The sequence below is a fragment of the Alternaria incomplexa genome (genome assembly GCF_024043165.1).
Source record: "Alternaria incomplexa strain BMP 0042 chromosome Unknown scaffold_4, whole genome shotgun sequence".
Taxonomy (NCBI): Eukaryota; Fungi; Ascomycota; class Dothideomycetes; order Pleosporales; family Pleosporaceae; genus Alternaria; species Alternaria incomplexa.
Genome location: NW_026249853.1, coordinates 1,112,611 through 1,134,650, shown reverse-complemented (window position 1 = coordinate 1,134,650; position 22,040 = coordinate 1,112,611). Strand labels below are relative to the sequence as shown.

At 53.8% G+C, this 22,040-nt stretch overlaps 6 protein-coding genes across 6 annotated transcripts; 3 read left to right on the top strand and 3 right to left on the bottom strand.

Moving 5' to 3' along the window:
* Positions 1–1,172: 1,172 nt before the first annotated feature.
* J4E90_003580 (uncharacterized protein) lies at positions 1,173–2,986 on the bottom strand (the record flags this gene model as incomplete). The annotated part of the gene is made up of 2 exons (XM_051433148.1): positions 1,173–2,686; positions 2,842–2,986. The coding sequence occupies 2 exons, from the start codon at positions 2,984–2,986 to the stop codon at positions 1,173–1,175; spliced, it is 1,659 nt and encodes a 552-aa protein (XP_051293046.1).
* A 1,634-nt stretch (positions 2,987–4,620) lies between these two features.
* On the top strand, positions 4,621–5,181 carry J4E90_003579 (uncharacterized protein; the record flags this gene model as incomplete). Its single annotated transcript, XM_051433147.1, has 2 exons — positions 4,621–4,804; positions 4,856–5,181. The coding sequence occupies 2 exons, from the start codon at positions 4,621–4,623 to the stop codon at positions 5,179–5,181; spliced, it is 510 nt and encodes a 169-aa protein (XP_051293045.1).
* A 792-nt stretch (positions 5,182–5,973) lies between these two features.
* J4E90_003578 (uncharacterized protein) lies at positions 5,974–8,532 on the top strand (the record flags this gene model as incomplete). Its single annotated transcript, XM_051433146.1, has 4 exons — positions 5,974–5,978; positions 6,067–6,460; positions 6,507–8,112; positions 8,165–8,532. 4 exons carry the CDS (start codon positions 5,974–5,976, stop codon positions 8,530–8,532), a joined length of 2,373 nt encoding a protein of 790 aa, XP_051293044.1.
* Positions 8,533–9,947: 1,415 nt separating this feature from the next.
* On the bottom strand, positions 9,948–11,289 carry J4E90_003577 (uncharacterized protein; the record flags this gene model as incomplete). The annotated part of the gene is made up of 2 exons (XM_051433145.1): positions 9,948–11,105; positions 11,185–11,289. 2 exons carry the CDS (start codon positions 11,287–11,289, stop codon positions 9,948–9,950), a joined length of 1,263 nt encoding a protein of 420 aa, XP_051293043.1.
* Positions 11,290–12,029: 740 nt separating this feature from the next.
* CLA4 (Protein kinase) lies at positions 12,030–14,041 on the bottom strand (the record flags this gene model as incomplete). Its single annotated transcript, XM_051433144.1, has 5 exons — positions 12,030–12,305; positions 12,356–13,232; positions 13,281–13,509; positions 13,557–13,776; positions 13,829–14,041. The coding sequence occupies 5 exons, from the start codon at positions 14,039–14,041 to the stop codon at positions 12,030–12,032; spliced, it is 1,815 nt and encodes a 604-aa protein (XP_051293042.1).
* A 3,509-nt stretch (positions 14,042–17,550) lies between these two features.
* J4E90_003575 (uncharacterized protein) lies at positions 17,551–21,091 on the top strand (the record flags this gene model as incomplete). Its single annotated transcript, XM_051433143.1, has 2 exons — positions 17,551–20,295; positions 20,345–21,091. 2 exons carry the CDS (start codon positions 17,551–17,553, stop codon positions 21,089–21,091), a joined length of 3,492 nt encoding a protein of 1,163 aa, XP_051293041.1.
* Between the last annotated feature and the right edge of the window lie 949 nt (positions 21,092–22,040).

Sequence of the window (22,040 nt, the reverse complement as noted above, 5' to 3'; positions counted from 1 at the left end):
GGTAGATGGGGATCAAGGCCTTGTCGCCAGACGTCCAAGCATGGAGTTAGATGGCGTGCCAAGCCTCCGTCACTTCCTAGAAGCTTGGCGAGTGAGGTTATTGGGCTGCTTGTCCAGGACGATCGTCTTGTGTCGCACTCAGCACTGCCTGCCGCGACGCGACAGCTCTGCGAACAGCACACACGCCTACGCGTAGCCAAGTCTTCAAGAAAAAGTTACAAGAAACGTCTAAAAAAAGCAGGATACACCACATGGCTTCGGTAATAGTGGGTCTTGGCAGCCATCAACGTGAGAATGCGGAGAACTTGTGGGTTGCGGTTGAGTGATCAATGCAATACTATTGCATGAGGTCACGGTGATGTGGATCGAGTCAGGCCCTCTCGTCGACTGAGGAAATCCTCCCCGCTTCACCTGCCTGCCGAAGCGTTGGGATCCTGATTTGATCAGGCTTTTACCAAGCTCTGCGGATGTTCCTGCCAAGTGAGAGCCAAGTGAATAATGCACATGTTCCATGCCCGCACCGCCATCGATTACGTGGTGGGCAGTCGCACGTCGTGTGAGGCTGAGAAAGCGGTATGACCTGGTTTCTATCTTTGTGGAAGCTTGCAGAGATGTCGCATGGGAATACAGTGGCCAGGGAATAGCGAGAAGACTGTATGTTATTACCGAAATATGACAATATAGATGGTATCTTGATGCGCCGCTATGCTACATGCTACGTGGAATGGACAGAAGTGTCAAACTTCATTTCAGAAGGTCAGTACAACGCCAAACTCCCATGATAATTGCCTTGAAGGGACAACTCCGAGCAAGTCCTGATGCTGTGCGCCGGTGCGACGCGCTATGCTGCAGAGAAAAGCTTTGCAGAAAGCTACGGGCTGTTGATCAACACCGGCGGTGGGTATGAATCGTGGCTGTGCGCATGGGAGTCATGCTGACTTACGAAGAAACTCGTTTCTTATGAGTTGCACCTAACACTCGGAGTCTACACCGAGAATGTACACGCTGCTGTGTTCGACATCCACACATCATGGAACACAGCAAGGTGTACATCTCCAAGGTGCGAGGGTACAAATCATAAAGACGAGCTTCTTCGTATGGGAGAGCCTTTGGCGACCACCTGTGTGGGAGACGAAAGCCGGATATCGGAATTATCCGGAAAGCTCGGGGCGTCACGAAGCGATGTCGGGTGCTTTGCCGCTGGGCGTAATGGGCCGCGACCCTGACACGAAGCCCCGTGATCCTTTTCTAGGCGCTGACTGGACCGGCACGCGCATGGCATCCTCTGGTTTAAGTTCTCCAGTAAGCCACTGACCCATGTGAGTTTGCCATCTCCTGAGATCCTCCTCTTTCGTCGCTTCTCTTAGCCTTCTATGCCGTACCAGTCTCTCCGCGACCTGTTGAAGAACAATTTTAGGAGGCCGATATTCGGTCAGGCCTCCTGGACTGGCGATATTGTCTCTCTCAAGATATGCCGTTGTCGCTTCTTCCATGATTGAAAGTGTTTTGCCACCAGGAACTTCTTTTCTTTCGTTTGTTTGGGGGTTCGTCCAAGGTCCCTTCACCCAGTTGTCGAGTGGCAGGCCTTCAAGTCCTTTGTCAACATTCAGGCGCTTATACCAGCGATGCTCTCCTTTAGCTATTGTTCGCATCATTTTATGACGGTCCTCGCCCTCGGTGTATTTGATCAAGACGTTCTTGAAGACAGCCAACTTCTCGCTCCACTTCTGCAGCGCCTTGACTTTGCCCAAAGGACCAGGCCAAACTGCCGCGAATCCGTCGTTCGAGGTATCTGGTCGTCCTGTTCCGATAGAAAGCAACAGTCCTGGCTCTGTGTCGTCGCCCTTCAGCGAGGCGTGTTCACTATAGGCAGCGTAGGAGGGGTTGTTCTCGCGAATTCCTCCATCTTTGAAGCTCATTCGCTTTTTATTCTTGCCGCTGCCAATGTCGGCCGTGAGCATCTCGAAGTAGAAAGGGGCTGCTGAAGTGGCCCGCGTTACCTGCCATATCTTCAACTTGTCGGCACCGGCGTTGTAAGACGTGACCCAAGGCGGAGCGATATCGGGGTCGTATTGGTGGTTGTATGAACGGAGGAGGTAGGCTTCGTCGATTTGGCCGGAGTGGGTGGCAGTGAGGCAGATTGATTGACATATCCGCTCTGTTGGCTTGCCTCTGAATGAAGGCGCACCACCACTTGACCACGTAGTCGAGCTCTGCAAGGAGCCTACCCCTGACTCATTCAATGGCACTCTTGCTGGTGTATCCTCTTCCTCCAGAACCCATGGATGCCAGTCGTCTCCTGTGCATTTGTTGTGCTCCTTACAGTACTGCTTCACAATATCTCGCACGGCCTTCTCCAACGGCTCGTGGTGGTATTTGGTAGCAAGTGGCAGCACGCTCCTTTTATGCCCAAAAAGCTCATGCCCTACTCTACGGTATAGTTCCAGACACTGTGGTACGCTCATTCGTAACCTAGCCAGCATAACCGCTATGAGGCCGCCCGTACTCGTCCCGTACATGTAGTCGAAGTAATGACATGGCAGTAGCTCGTTTTCGTCGAATTCGCGTCGTTGGCAGCCTTCTACGGGGCCTTCGTCTTCTTGTATCCGGCGTTCGCATACGGCGATTTCGTGCATGAGACGTTGTATGATCAGGAGGCTCGAATAGCCGCGAATGCCACCCCCATCTATCGACCATGTTAGTATCTGCTCAGAGTTCCAATAGATGCCACAGCTGCCCCCCACATTCGACTATACATCTTCAAGCACTCATAGCGTTGCGCGCATTCGTCGCGCTACACCTCCTGGACCCTTCCCCACATAGCGAACCAACTTGACGTACCTAGCGTGAGTATTAAATCCTCCCAGCAATTCTCTTTGGTAACGTTCATCTTCCAGGTTTCTCCAGTCTTGTCCTGCTGGGTCGCACTGGTACCCGTCGTCCTTATACTGAGCGGCCTCGAGGCCGGCTCGGGGGGTTGCAACATGACCTCGGGACGGCGCGCTTGCTGTGTTCACGATGACGCCAACCCAAGGAAAACCTAAACACCCTGGAGTCTACGTCGACGTTGGGTCACCTACTTTGCAAGTTTTCAGCTTGATGTAGTCTGCAGACCTGTTTAGCCTTTTTTTTGTATGAGGTGCGATGGCGGTTTGGGACCTACCTAGGTAGGCGTGGTAGGGTATGGAGCCTTGCACAAATCGCGCACTGATGATCAGGCTGTGGACGTAAGGATGTAACGGATCGACGCAGGATAGAGTGGATATACATAAGACTGCGGAGAGCCTCCTGACAGCTCTGGCGCGTTCCTGCCTGCCGCAAAGGGCGCGACGGTCTGCTGCAGGCTGGTGGATGGGTGGGTCCCGAGGTCGCGGGAGTGGCTGACTCTGCACCTAGACGAATTAGGAGACCGGATTCGCGACCGAGCCACTGCTAAGCCTTTGGGGTCCAATAGAGCGCTGGGGCTTGTTTCTGATGGCGTTGTAACCCTTGAGGTTTGTTATGACGGAGTGATCAGGGGAATGATAAGTTTGTGTGACGGTAAATAGAGCGATGAGATCCGCCGGTCCCCCCGCAATCCTACCCAGAGTTTGGGATCGCGACGACAACTAGAGTGTGACTTTGCTGGTATCCGAACAGTTTGCCATGCAGGCATGCAGTTTCGCGTTGTTGCCTATGCCGAGCTGGAATCTAGGGCGGTGTACGAGCAGGCGGAAAGGCATTGCTCCAAGCTGCAGTCCTCCTCGAGCAAACCAGAACCTCCAGGGGTATGAAACGGAGTCCAGAGTGATGCTCCCTTGTGATACTGGTGATGGGCGAACGACTTTGTCGGACGGTGTAGTAAGAGCGAAGAACGTCCGAAAGAGTCACCTGAATGGCGTTCTGGCGTCGCAGAGTTGCAGGTGATGCACATGTTGTATGCTTGCTAGTGCACGCAAGGTTCGCCGTTGAGAAGAATTCCAAAGGCAATATGTCATATGTAGAACAGTAGAATGAGTCAAATGGTCGATTTGGACTTGAGTAGGTATTTGGTTGGGGATACCTGGTCTCGGCATGCTGGAAGGGTTCATTTTTTGGTTCGTAGCAGGCTCTGCCGTTGGCCGACCGAGTTTCTCCTCACGAGACAACGGTTTTCGTCTCATGTTGTGCGAGACGAAAGAAACGCCACATGACCGAGGAGTTAGAACGCCCGTACTTTGCTTGTGTATAGCTCTTGCCTCAGGAACGATTCACTGCTTCGCATCAGGCCAATCACGGCAGTCCACAGCACAGCCGCATCGTGAACCAATCAGCGAGTGATTCGGCCGAACCCGACATCATCTTAGCACAGCCACGGGGCGCGGCAGGTCCGTGTGCTACGCCCGCCCAACGCTCTCTTGCGACCCAGGCCATCACCCCACCGGCTCTTGCTCTGTATTTCCACTCACACGACTGACCACTGCCTTCGCCTATACAAGCACCTTCCACCAGCTTGTAGGACCGCAAACATTTCTCAAGCGAGACAAGCACCCACTCTCGACACCCAACCTTCACCGTCCTCCACCATCACCGCCCACGGCAGCCCTATCCTCGCCTATAGAGACGTCTCAGCCTCACCCTATCCGGAACCGAACCGAAGGAATGTTACAGGAAAGCATGACGTTCAAGTCGGAGTCGACGTCTGGCACCACGTCCAGTAAGGCGAGTAGCCTCTTCGACCTGGACCAGAACGGCGACAAATCTATCCTCGTGTACAAGTATCGCTCAGGCGCAAAGGGCCTAGAGGTCAGGACTGAGCGTGATCTTTGCACTGAACTCGACCAAGGTAAGTCCTCTGTAGTCTGGTGGTGTGACTCCAACTAAAGGCAGCACCCAGATCCGTCATTACCCTTCATACGCGTCACAAAGAAGCCAATACCGCGCGGCAACAGTCGGCTTGACATACTCAACGAGGACCTACTCGCCCCCTCGGAACGCGAAAAGTACGCAGAGAAGCCTACGCTCAAGGCTTCCGTCGCAAATGTGGGACTGCCCACGCTCGCCAAGTGGAAACACATGATATTGGGCAGCTACGACGATCTCTATATCGTCTCGCGCTCGCATACCTTGTCGCCTGAGGCGAGCAAGAACAACAGCCCAGAGTCGTCCCAGCACGTCAACTCGTTTCCCAACGAAGCGTTGCACAGGGAAGAAGACGCATAAGTGCGTCGCAGGACTGAGGTGGATGCCATTGGAAAAGGCGGCTGAGCGATGGATGTGGTAACCCTCAGCCTTCACATGACTGCACACTCGTTACACGACTATACGTTTCTTACCTATCATTACGCGATACCCAACGAGCTCGGCGCTGGATGGAGTTTATATTGTTTTGGTTTCCTTTGTCCTCATGTTGTCTGTCGCTGTAGAGTAGGAACGAAAGTATGTTGCACTCCCCCCATTTGGTAGTGTGTAACTCTTAATAAGACAACCATGATCTTTAGCTGCTATCTTAACATGCATGGGCCTAAACAGTGAAGAAACAAGAGACCCCTATGTAATGAGTGCTTTTCAGCGCCGAGGAATGAACCGCTGCAAGGGTAGGTTGTCGAGAAACCAACGTCATCACACGTTTGATTCGCTTCTGGCGCATATGCCTGTCAAAGTTCGCAGGAGCGACCTGACCCAACAGGGAAGAGACGTAAAGCTTTTCTCTCCGTGTTGCAGCGAAGGAACATACTGCCTGCATTGTTTGTATACACGTGGGTGGCATCGGACCTTCTAAATGGCTGGGCGCAACGGCAGACCCATCTACGGCTCGTCCAGACGGCACTAGGACACGAAGGCCCACCAGGCCTGCACATGCAAGCGGGGAGCTTCACTCTTGGGCCCGGTCTCAGCGCGCTGGGGCCCTGCATCGAGTTCTGAAGCTTCCGCCGCGAGCCCATATTGCTAACACTCCCATTCAATCGCGCAGTTGAACGCATTCGAGGTTCAATTGCCCGCAACTCGCCCAGCATGAGGTTCGTAATCCCAGCAATGCACCCGCGCATGCGCCCTCCAATCGTCGCACAGCGGGTGATGTCAACGGAAACTAATGCGCGTATCCAGGTTCGGTCAGCAACTCAAGCAGTCGCTCAACAAGGAGTGGATCTTCTACTACATCGACTACGAGGGCCTTAAGAATTCTCTACGCGTCCACCACATCTGGGATGAGAAGTCGGAGCAGAGCTTCGTCGAGCAGCTTGAGAAGGAGCTCGACAAGGTCTACACGTTCCAGCGCGTCAAGGCCGAGGAGATTATCCGCCGCATAGCAGCGTCCGAGAAGGAAGTCAACGATGCCGTCGCGCGCGCCCAGCAGGACCCCGAGAACGCCGCCAGCTACGAGGAAGACTTCGATCTGCTCGAGGAGGACCTGAGCGACATTATCGCCGACGTCCACGACCTCGCCAAGTTCACGCAGCTCAACTACACGGGCTTCCAGAAGATTATCAAGAAGCACGACGTACGTATGGCATAGCTGGCATTGTACCAGAGCTAACAGAGTCTAGAAAAACACCAGCTGGTTCCTCAAGCCCGTCTTCGCCGCCCGTCTGAAGCGCAAGCCCTTCTTCCAGGACAACTACGACTCCTATGTTGTCAAGCTCTCGAGACTCTATGACATTGTCCGCACGCGAGGAAACCCGGTCAAGGGCGATGCATCCGCCGGAGGAAAGCAACAGAACTTTGTGCGCCAGACGACCAAGTACTGGGTGCATCCGGATAACATCCTAGAGCTGAAGCTCATCGTCCTCAAGCACTTGCCTGTGCTCGTTTTCAACCCCAACAAAGAGTTCAACGAGGAAGACTCGGCCATCACATCCATTTACTTCGACAACACCGAAACGTGGGAGCTATACCAGGGCCGTCTGAAGAAGACCGAGGGCGCTGAAGCTATACGTCTGCGATGGTATGGAGGCATGTCGAGCGACACTATCTTCATTGAGCGTAAGACGCATCGCGAGGACTGGACTGGCGAGGAGTCTGTCAAGGCGCGTTTCAAGCTTAAGGAGAAGAACGTCAACGCATACCTCCGCGGTGAGCTTAGGCCCGAGCAGATCTTCGAGAAGGAGCGCAGGGAGCAGAAGAGGCCTGAGAAGGACATCGCTTCTGACGAGCAGCTGGCCCGAGAGATCCAGTACCGCGTGCTAACCCGCAAGCTCGAACCCGTTACACGCTCCTTCTACCACCGCACCGCTTTCCAACTTCCCGGCGATGCTCGCGTTCGTATCTCCCTTGACACGGAGCTTACCATGACCCGCGAAGACAACCTGGACGGCAAGAGGCGTGCGGGCGACAACTGGCGTCGCATGGACATTGGCGTAGACTGGCCGTTCAAGCAGTTGCCAAAGGAGGATAAGGAGCTCTTCCCTTATGCTGTCCTCGAGGTCAAGCTCCAGACACAAGCTGGAGGAGAGCCACCGCAGTGGATTCGCGACCTCACGTCTTCCCATCTTGTCGAAGCTGTGCCCAAGTTCTCCAAGTACATTCACGGCACAGCTACGCTGAACCCCAAGCGCATCAACTTGATCCCATACTGGTACCCGCAGATGGATGTCGACATTCGCAAGCCTGTTAGTCACAAGTTTGGTATTGAGCGCCCCGGAGCGAGCAACGACATCAGCACCAGCGGTAACCTCGATGACGATGAAAGCGAAGACGAGGATGCCGTCATGGGCCTTCCTGCTGCGAACGGCAACGAGGACGATGACCGACTGAGGCGGCTGCGCGAGGCGAGGGATGTCATGGAGCAGAACGAGATGGAAAGAACCCGCGACTACGGCACTCTTACGAACGGCAACGATCCCAATGCGCTTGACATTGAAGAGCGTGTCGCCGCAGGACGCACTCGCGACGAGGATTACCCCATCTACGATTCTGACAGCGACGACGAAGACGAGGAGTACGAAGCAGCCAAGAAACAAGGAGGCCTCCGCTATGCGCGCAAATGGGTAGAGCGCACTGCAACCAACGTAGGCTCCACAATACTGTCAACAGTCGCCACGGTTATCCCCAAGCCAACTCCTACCGACGTTGGTGAGGGAGGCTTCTCCCTTGGTGTACCCTCATGGAAGCAAAAGGGAGAGGTCAAGAGGTTCAAGGCACCCAAGGGCAAGCGTAAGTTCCTCCAATCATCTCACACTACCAAAACGTACTAACATGATATCAGGCATCCACGTCCCCGTCCGCGTCGAACCCAAAGTCCAACTAGCTACCGAGCGCACTTTCCTCTCCTGGCTCGAATTCTCGATCCTCATCGGCTCCATTGCCGCTACATTGCTCAACTTCGGTGACCCCCTTGCCTTTGCGGCTGCCTGGGCGTTTACCATCATTGCTTGTATTGCGCTGTGCTACAGTGCAGGCTTGTACCTGTGGAGAGTGAACAAGATCAAGGAAAGGAGAGCGGTTACGTACCACGATCGCTGGGGACCTACGCTGCTCTGCTTCGGACTGTTCTGCGCTGTTGCCGTCAGTTTCGGATACAGATTCGGCAAGGGTGGTGTTGATGGTGGGTTGAAGGGTGATATCAAGGGGTGAGAGTGTTGGGATATCGGAACAAATACATAGCTGATGGGGTTCGACGTTTTGAAGTGGTCACGACTGATGGATGGACGGTTTCGAAGGTGACGGGAAAGATGGGAGTGATGCATTATTGGCGTTACGTGTACAAAAAAAAGTGTACATAATAATGGGCATTGTTGTACTTTTGACTGATGCTGTAAACCGTTGCAAGGAGCCATCCGATGGCTTAAACCAGTGACACCGAAAGAAAGGATTGCATGCACGTGTTGTCTCGCGCATGGGCGGAAGGTATAAATTGCTCTCGCCCAAGGCCCTGCTTCATGTCTTCTCTATCACACGTTACCCTTTTTAGAATAAAAAAACACGAGAGCATAACCCATGTCTCTTCCACTGTTTCCAAAAAGCACAGGAGGCGAGACCATGGTCAGCCTTGCCTGCTTCAGTTGCGCCAAAACTACCAGATCGATGGCGCATGTCTGCATCTGGACACTACGCTGGCATAACTCAAAGCCGCCCTGCACAAAAAACATGTTGTTTCCCGCCCTGAGAAAGCGCGACGCTACCTACGCAGTATCCGCCTGCCTCTTCTTGTCAATGTTGCCGAGAAAGCACGCATGTCTGGGAAGCGCTTAAAGTGCATACATCACTATGAAGAGTACCCAGGTCTTCGTCTTTCGACTTCGTGTCTACATTCCAGCCTTCTGCTCTTACCCTTTCCAAAAACAATTGAAGACCTCAATATGTCTGTTTCTCTCAAAACCGAAGCCTACTTTGACATGTCTTTCTTTGAGCTTTCGGTATCGAAAAGAGCACAATTGCGCAGCATGAGCAATGGTCCGCCTTTCAAAAGATCAACAGATACGAGAACATGTTTCTCTGTGAGCATTCGGCTTCGAAAATCCTGAAATTAGAACTGATGTGCCATCCCTATCCGCTCCGGCGCTCAAGATCAATGAAGCTCAGAGAAAGGACATGGAGATTGGGCAAGGAGAGGCGATTATTGAAAATTCACATGCTACGAAGCATGAGTAGATACAGAGAGATGAGAGCTCGGGTATAAAGGTACATCTTTCTCTGGTCTTGTATCTTCTTTCTTCACCCACACTCCTGCCTTTTGTTTGTTACCAGAAGATTTTACAGGGCAAAAATATGTGTTCTTTCCTGAAAACGACGACGACTACGACATGACTCTGCGGGCTCTGCGGGCTCGCTGTTCTTGGGGACTTATTTTGGTCGCATTTGGATCCAAATTTTGCATCTCTTGAGTGGTCTCTCTGGGGAAGATGAGGGGAAAGAGATCACTGAGAACTTGGAGCGCTTCTCTACTAAGAGAGTGTAACAAGAAGTTCATGGAACGGAAAGGAGACATCGTCTGCATTCTTCAGGTTTCGTATCCCTCATTATAGCTCTTTCGCTATTCACCCAGCCGCTCAGTACTTCGGCTTAAAAGGCAACGTAGCCATAATCGTCCCCACCTCCGCCTGCAACCCAAACAACTTATACAGCCACTTGATAATAACAAAGAAGCTCTCCGGCTCCCCCATATGCTTGAACCCCTGCACAAACCGTGCCTCTTTTGGCGCCCCATGCATCAACGCAAGATAATAGTCATCAATCGGGAAAATCTCATCTTCCGTCCCATTCACCAGCAACAACCTCGCACACTCCTGCTTATCCAGCGTGCCATCATTCAGCAACGAGAACTTGCTCATAGCTTCCTTCTTGAAGGCGTCGACGTCGTTGCCATAGCCCCATTTGTAGGCCAGTGTGTTGGCGAGGTCGAAGGGGTACTCGAGGTGGTTTACATTGTCCAGCCATTCGGGAGCGAACATGTGGTGGCAGCCGCCGCCGAGAGCCACGACGCCCGCAAGCTTAGAAGCGTGTGTATGCGCGACGCGCATGGCGTAGTAGCCGCCTGTGCTGAAGGCCCAGATAGCGATTTTCTTTGCATCGAGACGCGGTTGTGTGGCTACCCAGTCGAAGAGCGAGCTGTACAGACGGTCTGGAGACGTTGGGTCGGACGCCGTGGCTGGACAGTCGCCTGTGCCGGGTATCTCGAGGACAATGGTTGCGACGCCGACACGGCGCCAGCCTTCCATCCATACGGCTAGTTCGGTGCGGTATCCGTCTAGTCCGGTAAAGATGATGAGGGTGGGTACGGGGTTTTCTTTCGATGCGCCTTCAGGGACGAGGTGGTACACGGGTATGTGTTCGCCTTCGTCTTGGTTGCGGTGTTTGTGTGGGACCATGACTTCGTGGACGGGGTGTTCCCGCATTCCTAGGCCTTTGATGCATACTTCTTTGCCTAGTTTCCAGGCTTCGCGCTGGACTTCGCTGCGTGGCGCTGGGAAGCGGCTGATGCGGTACACGGCGCTGGAGCGTAGGTAGTACTCTGATGCTTTCTCTTTTTCGCCATTCTTCTCGGCTTCTTCGGCTATGGACTTGAGCTTTTCGGCCTGTGGGAAGTAGATTTTGGCGTATTCGTCCCAATTATAGGGCTCTTTCATGTCTTTGGATACCATCTCTTTTACTATCGGCTCGAAGTCGGAGGCAGTGCCGAACATGAAGGGGTAGACGCCCATTTCTGCCTATCAAGAATCAGTGAGTTTGAAATCATATGGTTGCAGTCTTCGTATGTGTAATTTGAGTGACTGGTGATGAACATACAGGCTTCTTCCACTTCGTCTCCCACAGCTGCTCATAAGACTCATGGTGCTTCGCCGGCGTCTTCAACTTCTCCTGGATGAAAAACTTGCCCCCTGGTGCCGCCATATTTGATATAGTCTTCCTCTCGATGTAGTGTATATCTATCTTCCTAGTATGCCGCAATCTGTATCCGGAAATGTAGCAAGGCGTTGACGAAAGACGGAGAGTTGAAATGGAGATTCATTAGTATTCGATTCCGAGTATCATATATGAGCTACCAATCTATTCATAGGCCTCCCGCTCGGCACAAGTTCACGTACGCCGATAATGTTGCGGCAATGGTGTCGCGGTTCACGGTTCGGGCATTAAACGCTGCGGCAGGGCCCGCGGGCGGGGAGCCGAAAACCGAAACCCATTGTCCACATACAGCACGCGATCACACTGTCGTGTTATACTCAGGAATTGGCACCGGTCTCTCGTCACGAATAAAACACGCGACCATGCCTGCACTCGTCCAAGAGAGTGCCTATTATATACGAATAGGCTCTTTCTCCTCCTAGAGTTGTCCTTCACGCCGCAAACCACCCAAAGGTATTTTCCGTATTCCAAGCAAAGCGTTCGCAGGAAGTGACTTGGTATATATCTCTGGGGTGCATCACGAGAACACTGTCAATTCGGAATTTGAGCTTCTTCGTCCGTCCCAGAGTCGTTCATGTTTTCATATTCAGTTGTCTAGATCTGACACATTCGTGAAACATGGCTCATGATCCGTATCCATTCCTATGATTGCCAAACCATCCCATACGCCAGTAATGCTACGTTGAAACTATTTGTGTGCTGAATTGCATTAGCAAACTTCAATTACATCAGACTAAGATGGACTTACGAATGCCCTCAGTGGGCTTGGGCGTTACATCGACGACCTCCGCCGCGGGCGTCTTGACCTCGATAATGTCCTTCATGAAGGGGAAGGTGAGCACCTCCTTGATGGAGTAGTGGTCGGTCAAGAACATGACCAGACGGTCAATGCCCATACCCCAACCACCGGTGGGTGGTAGACCGTATTCGAGCGACTGACAGAAGGTCTCGTCAATGAGCTGTGCTTCGTCGTCACCAGCCGCCTTCTGGTTCGCTTGCTCTTCCTATGTACATGTTAATATGCATCTTATCAACGCAAGTAGTTTGAACTTACGAATCGCAGGCGCTGATCGAAGGGGTCGTTAAGCTCGGTGTAAGCGTTGCAGATCTCTTTCTTGCATACAAAGGCCTCAAAACGCTCGCAGAGACCAGGGATGTCACGGTGGTATTTTGCGAGTGGCGACATGACCTCCGGGTGACCGATGATGAATGTAGGGTTGATAGCAGTCTCCTCGATGAACTCACCAACCAACTTGTCAATCATTCTTGAGTTGGTGCGGGGTTCTGAGCAGTCGACCTTGACCTTCTTGAGTACATTCTTGAGGAACTCATTGGTCTCGGCAGTGTGGAGCTGATCCGCTGGTGGGAACTTCTCGCCGGTGGCCTCCTCCAACGCCGGAATCATCTCGACTCGCCTCCATGGTCTTGCCCAGTTCACGTTGTAGACCTCTCCGCTCTGAGTGTGGTAGACAGTCTCATAACCGCCTGTAACCTCCTTGACTAGCTCACTGACGAGCTCCTCGGTCATGTTGAGGACGTCGTTGTAGTCGGCGTATGCCATGTAGAATTCGCAGGTGGTGAACTCGGGGTTGTGGGTAAGATCGATACCCTCGTTACGGAATTGACGGCCGATCTCGTATACCCTCTCCAGACCTCCAACTACAAGCTCCTTGAGGTATAGCTCGGGCGCGATACGCATGTAAAGCTCCATGTCGAGTTCGTTGTGGTATGTCTTGAATGGTCGCGCGGTCGCACCACCAGCAATCTTGTTCATCATAGGCGTCTGAACTTCCAGGAAGTCCCGTTCGTCGAGGTACTTGCGAACAGCCTTGATAATCCTGCTCCGAGTAATGAAGGTGTTGCGTGTTGAGTCGTTCATGATGAGATCGAGGAATCGGTTGCGGTGACGTTGCTCCTGGTCCTTGTAGCCACTGTACAGTTTTAGTATCACCATTGCTGAAGCTCTGAGGTAAACTCACAAGTGCTCCGTCGGCAACATTCTCAAGCAGGGTGTGAGAAGGATCACCTCGCGCGCGAAGATGCTCAGCTCACCCTCACCACCCTTCTTGGGGCTGGTGCGACCTGGGTATCCGATGACACCGATGATGTCTCCTCGCTGGATGTTCTCATGCTGCTTCTCGAAGGGTACGTCGGCCTTGGCTTCCTGCAATTGACACATGACCTGGATGTTGACACCCTCAGCCTTGCCTGAATGTTATCAGCTATGAAAGTATTGTTGTATCCGATGTACGTACAAACGTAGAAGTGCAGCGCGTTGGAAGCAGAGCGCTGTGTCATGACGCGGAGACCGATGCGAATCTCCTTGTCGGGCTCAGTCTCTCCCTTCTTGAGGTGCGAGTAGTCGCGAACATAGTCGGCGAGCTTGTAGTTGGTGTGGAACTTGTGCGGGTACGGGTTGGGTTGCTTGGAGGCGCGGAGAGCGTTGATCTTGTTAGACCGGATCTCGAAATATTGCTACAGTTGGTGAGTAACCAGATCAGTTGAAAGAGGGAAGTTCGATGCGCACGTTTGGGTTCAATTCCTCGACATCGTCCTTCTTCTCCTTCTTGGGCCGCGCAGGTAGCGACGCCTCCTTCTCCTTCTTCTTCTCGTCCTTCTCGCGCTGCTTCTGGCGACGCTTCAGTTCACTCTTGGAGATTTTCTCGCCGGTGACTGGGTCGGTGTGCAAGTCCTTGGTCTCGGCAGCCGGTGGCTGTTGTGCAGGTTGTTCGTCCGCCATTGTTGCGATGTTCGGTGTTGCTCGTGTGGGCTGCGCGACGAGATATATGCCCCGCCAACTTTTTGATTTGACTCACCCCGCCATTGACTGGCAACCCACGGGAACAAAGTTTTTCCATCCGGCTATGGGACTCATACCTCACATCACCGCTGCACCCTTCTGCGGTCATGAACGCGTTAAAAATACATGCTGCTGTAGACATGGTGCCTTCAGCGTTGCAGGCATCGCACGTGTATCAATTCATTCTTTCACCCCGCATGCGACAAATGCTAGACATGGTTTCGTCATTTCGATTTGAAACACGAGACAGCCATCGCAGTTGTCAGCTATTCCAGATTTTCAACAAAGTTCGTGGTAGTATCTGTAATGCAACCTTTGGTCAAACTGTGTTACAAATTACAACACACGGTGTCAGACTCGACCAACACCACAGTACTTCTTTCTTATCTGACTTACTCGAAGATGTCCGAGCAGAGCTTCGTCGTCATCCAGACTCTACTCGAAGAGTCCACGATAAGGGGACAATTCACACGGTCCATGCCCGAATATAGCCCCCAAGGATCTTCTAGTGGCCGCAATATGCGCAATACGAAGAAGACGCGCAGCATTGGGCATCTACGGCAGCACATCTTGCGTCACCTTAGCGACGGGATGAACAGTGGGAACAGATCATCTCCAGACCCTGTAGATCCCAAAATGCTGGCACGGGAGGACCCTGTGTTCGCCACTCTTGACAGCTGTCGATGTTGGGCTTCTATTATTCGGCCCAAGTCCGACCGATACTCTCTTCTCCGCTTTCTGACGCGCAAGCAATGTGAGTTTTCTTAGACAAACTCCTGGGTGAAACCTTGATTGCTGAAGTTTTGTTGTTTGTGACAACAGCTTCAACAAGTTTTTGACGTAAAGTCTTACCTTGTGGCCGTCCATCCACGGTCGTGATGCTGGCCCCGAGAACCTCCTGTTGAAAAGCCAACTCATCTCCCCGCAATATCATCAAGTCTAGTGAGACGACTAGAAATAGTTACCATGGGAATCATAGACAGGGCGACAGTCCAGCAGATGTTACCACAGTGACTGAACAGGGCGACAAGCCACATGGCCTTGACAATAATCAGAGCCACGAAGTAGCGAACCTGAAACACGCGTTGAAACATCAAACTTGGGGTATCATAAGGCTGATGCCCGCTGCAGGTGCGGCTAAGGCTGGCTGCAAGACATGTCGCTGTATGCCCATAGCGCGTTTCTCCTTTGAATACCGAGCCAAACTCTGTCGATGCAATGTCGCGTCTTGCGGAACTGGTCAAGATGCAGGCTGCAGCAAATCTTGTGTTCAAGCGTGTTCAGGTTCATTCCACAGACCACTCTGCGAACTTCCTACTAGATTGAGGGCATGGGGTAATCCCGATGTCGGAAGGTAATAACGATAGATGACTATCAATGTGGACGTAGAAGGGGGAAGCGTGCGAGAGGCTAAGGCAGGTACGGCGATGATGAAACAGGAAAACATGGCATCCAGAGCGCGTTCCTGCAGTACTGTATGTTGAACGGTAGGCTAGCGGGGATCTTTCTAGTGGAATAACAATGAGGTCGCAGATGCGGCCACATGATGCAGATTTGCGAATTCGCGGTATTGGGAAGTTGTTTTTCACGATGACGCGATGATCTTGCCGCGTGACGGACGATGCCCACGTGCTTTTACGTCTGATCGATGAAGCAGGTACGATCCGTTACCGCACCTTCCCGGAGATTAGTGGTGAAGTAGTTGCAACCATCACGAAGCGTGGCCTCAAAGAAGGCCTCGTGAGCACGCTTCTCTCGAAGAGACTATCGAGCGGCACACGGTCCGCCTCCTAAAACCACTTATCAACAGCCTTTGTGAGGTTTTAGCGCGTATCATATCGATAGCTCATCCGCTCAGCGTTCACGGGATGGCTCTCACATCGAAAGCTGGGGGGAGATCACAAGACTACGTCATGTGTAACCAAGATTCTCGATCCCGACGCCATGGGGATGGACAGATGGCTAGGTGCAGACCAAACATCATGAGCAAAACCCTCGATCGCAGCAAGCTGTGCGATCGGACAAATTCGAGCCAGGAAGGGGAGTCCGGTTGTACGGCGCTGTTGACGCAAACAACGCGAAGACGCGTCCTGGGCAATACTCAGAATCAGCTGGAAGGGTCCTGATGACGACACCCATAAACTTTGCTCAGGCAGTCAGCTGAAACTGCAGGCAAAGCAATATGGACAAGCAGATGTTTCCCACGACTCGCAAAGCCTATCGATAGCTGAATAGGCGAAGATGCGTGCAATCGATAGGGAGGCTGCAGGCGAGCTGCAGAGGCAATCATAATGGGGAGGGCTAAGATTGTGACGCGGGCCGCCGAACTGGTGGCAGGCGGGCGCAAAGCTGGAGCCCCTATTCCGCGCGACTCGGCCACCCGATGGCATGAAGACGATAAGATTTGCTAATTTGGGCATAGAAGGGGGGATAGGTCGACGCGTGGTTCGAGCGCCCTGGTGCCGATACTGTGGTTGGGGAAGATGTGGTGGTGGCGAGGATTTGGTGTTGTTTTGATTCTGCTTGTTGATCAACAAACACGGCATGTAAACATGCGCACCTGAACGTGGCAAGAGCTCCGCAGCAGCGCCTCGCAGTGCAACAGACGTGCAGCAGGCTGGCAGCGGTGGAGCTCTACGTGTCTATATTTGCAGAGCCTACTCGGGTCGCCTCTATGACTGCTTCACTTTGTGCTGCAGCCGTGGATTCGATTGGCAGGCAGGGCTAACGGGCTTCGCTGCAGGGCGTCACGAAGTAATAGGCGGGTTGGGACGCACGGGCCCCGACGCCCCAACTTTCCTGCCACACGCCCGGCGAAAAGACACCCTGCACATGAGAGAACGCGTCTCTTCTCATATACCACTGCATTCCCAGCCGATCGCTATCGAGCGCAAGAAGGGTCTCTCCATCGCTCGATCGCTTGCACTCTCCCCTCGCCATTGCATCATCGCGTTGTGACGCGCCTGCCGTGTGTTGCGACTATACTTGCCTAACTTGCGGAGGTAAACACGCGACGCCTGCGCCCTCGCTTCCCCAGTACACGACACAGCAAATCACCCTCCGACACGCCGTCAACATCAACACGCTCTCTCCACCTCCAGCAATCCTTTCCCCACCAGGACCCTCCATCACCAGGCCTTGTATGGAGCACCACCGGACTTCGGCCGTTGCTTGTTGAAGGTGGAATCACGGAACCCGGCCAGCATCGAGCACTACGCCATCGCGCGCCTGCCGACGACATTCCACGCATTCATACCACGGTCCGCATCCACCACGCGCCAGCAGGACTACCGCGCCATCGCTATCGACTGAAGACTGCACTCATCTCCATGCCCTCTGCGCCTGCCTAAAACACGTCAACACGTCACGGGAGACATCGCCGCCCGCCATCTGCCCGTCTCATCCCAAAACATCCCGACTCACTCCAGACGGCTCCCACTACGCGAGCCATGGATTACGGATATTCGCCCAGTCGCGAATGTGGCACCATGCACTTTCCCTCACCAACCGGACCCCACAGCTATCGACTCGACAGCACCCACTTCTCCCACCTCCAGGAGCTCCGCCGCTCTCTGTCGCGCTCACCCTCCAAACAGTCGCGCTTCCAACTCCGCAACTCCGACACGCCCCGCTCCCCCATCTCGCCCCTCGCCATTGCGCGCGCATTCTCTCCCAAGGCGAACAAGGTCACCAGCCCCATCGCCAACTTCCCTGAGTCACCACTAGCGCAAGCTGCACCGGCCAAGAAGAAGTTCTCCTTGCGACGCTCAGGCCCTTTCCGGTCATCGCCGCGCACGCGCAACAGCAACTCCAAGAGTCCCCGGCGACGCGCCTTGGCCGAGACCTCCGACGTGGGCAACGCGACGCCCTTCATTACGCGACACTCGCCCGGCCAAGAAAACATCCCGGCGCGACGCCCAAGCGCAGAGTCCCCGGACACCATGGACATGGACAAGCGACTAGAAGTCGACGACAAGCCCATCAAGTTCGAGTTTGCGCGCCGCCCCGAGCTGTCGCCCGCGCCACCAGCAAAGTCAAGCCCGCTCAAGCGCAATGATGGACTGATGAACCTCAGCGGTTCGCCCGGATCCAGTCCCATGGCAAAGCGCCGGAGCCTGCACGGCGTGTCGAGCCTCGGAAACGACTTCGAGAGCATATTCGACCCGTCCCCCGCACCGCGCATCTCTGCCGATGAGAGCTCGCGCTTGTACAATGACATGACGAACGGCTTCTCCTTCAACAGCTCACCTATTTCGGGTGCTACATCACCAGTCCGCCGCACAACGTCACTGCGCAGGTCGACCCTATCACAGCGATCCAACACCCCGCGGAAGCCGAGCAACGATGGCGAGTTCGCAATGCCTGGGCCGGCTGCCTCCAAGACGCGCAACCGCATGTCCCTCGACAGCACCGTTAACTCAACAACCCAAACACCGCCCGTCCAGACGCCTTTCCGCAAGTCTACCTTTGACGCCGGGCGCATGGGCTTGCCAACGCCATTCCCTCGCGGAGCCGGTGCAGCACAGCCGCACCCACTCTCACACGCGCATACACCATCTTCTGCTTCATCCAGCCTGAGCGGCACACCAATGGCTCCTCCCCGGGCTCCAGCCGTTCAATGGGGCGGCCCTGCATTCCCCCCGCCTCCGATGCCCAACAACCCACACTTCTCTCGCTCACTTCCCATCGGTATCGGGCGCCCGCATGCCCCAGATGGCGAGCAGTCGACGCAAGACTCGTTCGACACACCCTTCAAGATTGCGCCACCGGCACCTGTCGCCTTCTCGACCGGCCTTCTGTCCAAGAAGAACCGCAATGCGGATGAGCCTGCAGCAGGAGGCATCTATGTCATGCCCGACACGCCATCAAAGCGCCAGTCTTTCCCCCCTGCCGCAGCAGACCGCACTGTCAACCTTGACACACCCTTGGTCAAGAGGAGTGGCAGCCTCTTTGGCAATGAAGCTCGCCCGCAACATCAGTTCGGCACGCCTAGCACACCGTTCAGTGCAAACGTATCCAAGTTTTCAACAGAGGCTTTCGGCAGTCGACCAAGCATCTTCGGTGGTATGAGCGGTACCATGCAACGCCGAGGCAGCTTTGTGAGTATCGACGGAGATAACGATGAGGATGTCCAGCCGGACACACAATCACCGACAGCGAACCGGATGGGCGACAGTCAATCCAGCGCGGATGACATGCCACCCACACCGACCAAGCCCAGTCATGGGTCCAGCCGTCGTTCAAAGGAGAGCAGCCTGCGCCGTAAGACGTTCCGCTCGCGCCCTTCCATTGGCCAAGACACGTTTGCAGTACCCGATAATGATGGTCGGCCAACGAGTAAGTACACATCTCGTATAGATTCAGTGACTTTTCCGGATGAAGACAGCTTGTCAGAGGACGCTGAGTCTGAGTCAACGGTTAATAAGTCCCCCTCCGCATATGCCCTCAACGCGAATAGGAGTCGACTGCTGCGGCAAGCCAATACTTTGGCTAGCCCTCTGTCTCTTTCGCGGCGGGTTGCCCGCACATCTCTCCAGTCATCGGATAGCGAAAGCAATACTAAACATTCTACAGCAGCTGGAAGCCTCTTTGGCGCACCGTCACCACAGACTCCCGCGCACGAGTCTTTCGCCCCTCTCGATGCGAGCAAGCTGTCGATCTCCGGTAACCGACGGGGATCGTTCCCTTTCAACAGCAGCTTTGGCTCCTTTGCGCCCGCCACACCGACAACGCCACGTGACTCCGGCTTCTTTGGAAGTGTCCAAGGAGCCATCCCCATCGGTCTAACAAAGAACGACGTGGATGAGTCCTTGAGTGAACGATTCCATGAGATCAAGCCTCTCGATGGCGGAGAGGGCGAATTCTCTACAGTGTACCGTGTGAGTCAGCCGGTCAAGGTCTCGCCGCTGAGGTCGCCCGCCGGCAGCCAAGTATGGGTTGTAAAGAAGTCGAAGAAGGCCTACATTGGCGCAGGAGACCGTCAGAAGAAGATGCGTGAGGTCGACATCCTCTACGCTCTCCAGGGCCACGAGCATGTGTTGGACATCAAGACCCACTGGGAATTTGACCAACACCTATACATCCAGACCGAGTATTGCGAGGGCGGTAACTTGAGGAAATACCTCGACACCGTTGGCTTTAATAGCCGTCTCGATGACTTCCGCATCTGGAAGATCCTGCTCGAACTTCTGATGGTATGTCTAATTATAGTCTTTGTTCACAACACCACTAATCCTTTTGCAGGGTCTCAAATCCATTCACGATGCTGGCTACATCCATCTCGACCTTAAGCCTGCTAACATCCTCATCGACTTTGAGGGTGGACTGAAGATTGCCGACTTCGGTTTAGCGAGTCAGTGGCCAGCTCCAGCTGGCATTGATGGCGAAGGCGACCGCCACTACCTTGCACCCGAGCAACTCTCTGGTCGATTCGATAAGCCTGCGGACGTCTTTGCCCTTGGTATGATGCTGGCTGAGATTGCTGGCAACTGCGTTATTCCCGAGAATGGCGACTACTGGCAAAAGCTACGATCGGGCGAGTTTGAGAACGTGCTTCCCAGTCTAACTTGGAGCGCCGACAGTAGCACACTGAGTCGGGACTCCCATGGCGACCCGGTCTCTGAGCCAGCGAGGCCTTCTATGGATGGCTTCCTCATGTCAGATGCCGCAGAAGACTCAATGGCGTCCATTACAGTCAAGCCAGCCTCTAACCCTGAGGAGGAGCTGGCCCGCGCACCTTCATTCATGGTGCAGCGCAACGACCCTAACTCGATGGACCACGTCGTTTACGCCATGCTGAACCGGGACCCCGACATGCGACCAACTGCCGAGCAAGTCCTTCAATGCTACGGTTGCCGATGGGTTGAGTCAAGACGCCGCGCTGGTGCCACCATCTACGAAGGCAATTTCGGACCCAGCGATGAGGTCCTTGCCACTTACGCCGATGAACACCAGGACGGCCTCTTCGAGGACATGATGGATATGAGCTAAGCGCTTGCGCGAGGCTGCTCATCATTCACTATTGTTTTCTTGTTACTACTCCGCTCCGTTTACTCCGCGCAAACACTGTCTTGGTTACGACGTGCATCTGCAGCCATTTTCCGAATGTCCTGCGATACTGTGGTACCTCGACATCATCATCATCAACATCACCCTTGTACACTATTTGACGATCTGGCGTTTTGAGATCGAAAAAAGGGAAAAGCACTTCTGATGCTTCACGACTCACTCTGCGACGAGTTGTCTGTTTTCTGTTTTATACTTTTCCTTTGTTTTCTCACCACTGTTCTTATTACGAGCTTCTGAACGTTACGGCCACGATATCTTGGGGTAACAAGGTTGTCCCTTTTTCGGGCAGGTTTTGGGTTTGGCCATTATCTCGGAGTTTGTGCGTTGCATATGCATCCCCCCACGAGGATACCTTCGCAGCTGGAAAATAGCGCGAATGGGGATTGGCGTTCTTCTTCCTTGTTTTCTTCTCTTTTCGTATTGAATGACTGGTACGGCTTTACTGTATCAACGTAGGGGGTTCGAGTGGAGTTGTGGAGGCTGGGTCTCTTGGGGCCGGTTGGGTTACGGCGGTGGGGACGGCGGACATGGAAGGGTAATGTTGAAAGAGCAATATCACTCACGATTTCATGACCCAATCATTGGTCTTTTCTTGCGACTTGTGATGTGATGTGATATGCTGAAACTGTACTGCCATCGCGTCTATTCCAGCCCATGAAGGAAGATGGAGGGTGCGAGAGGAGGCCACGTGTTTTAGTCCCTTTCGCAAGACTGGGCTTCCGTCCTTGGCTTACACTGGGTATTGGTGCTGTGTATGCATCAAGACAATTGTTCAAATACCGAACATACGACAAGGATGATCCTTCCACGGAAAATACAAGGCCACCGTAATGACAGACAGACTAGCCACTGATTTCTCTCTGTAAGTGCG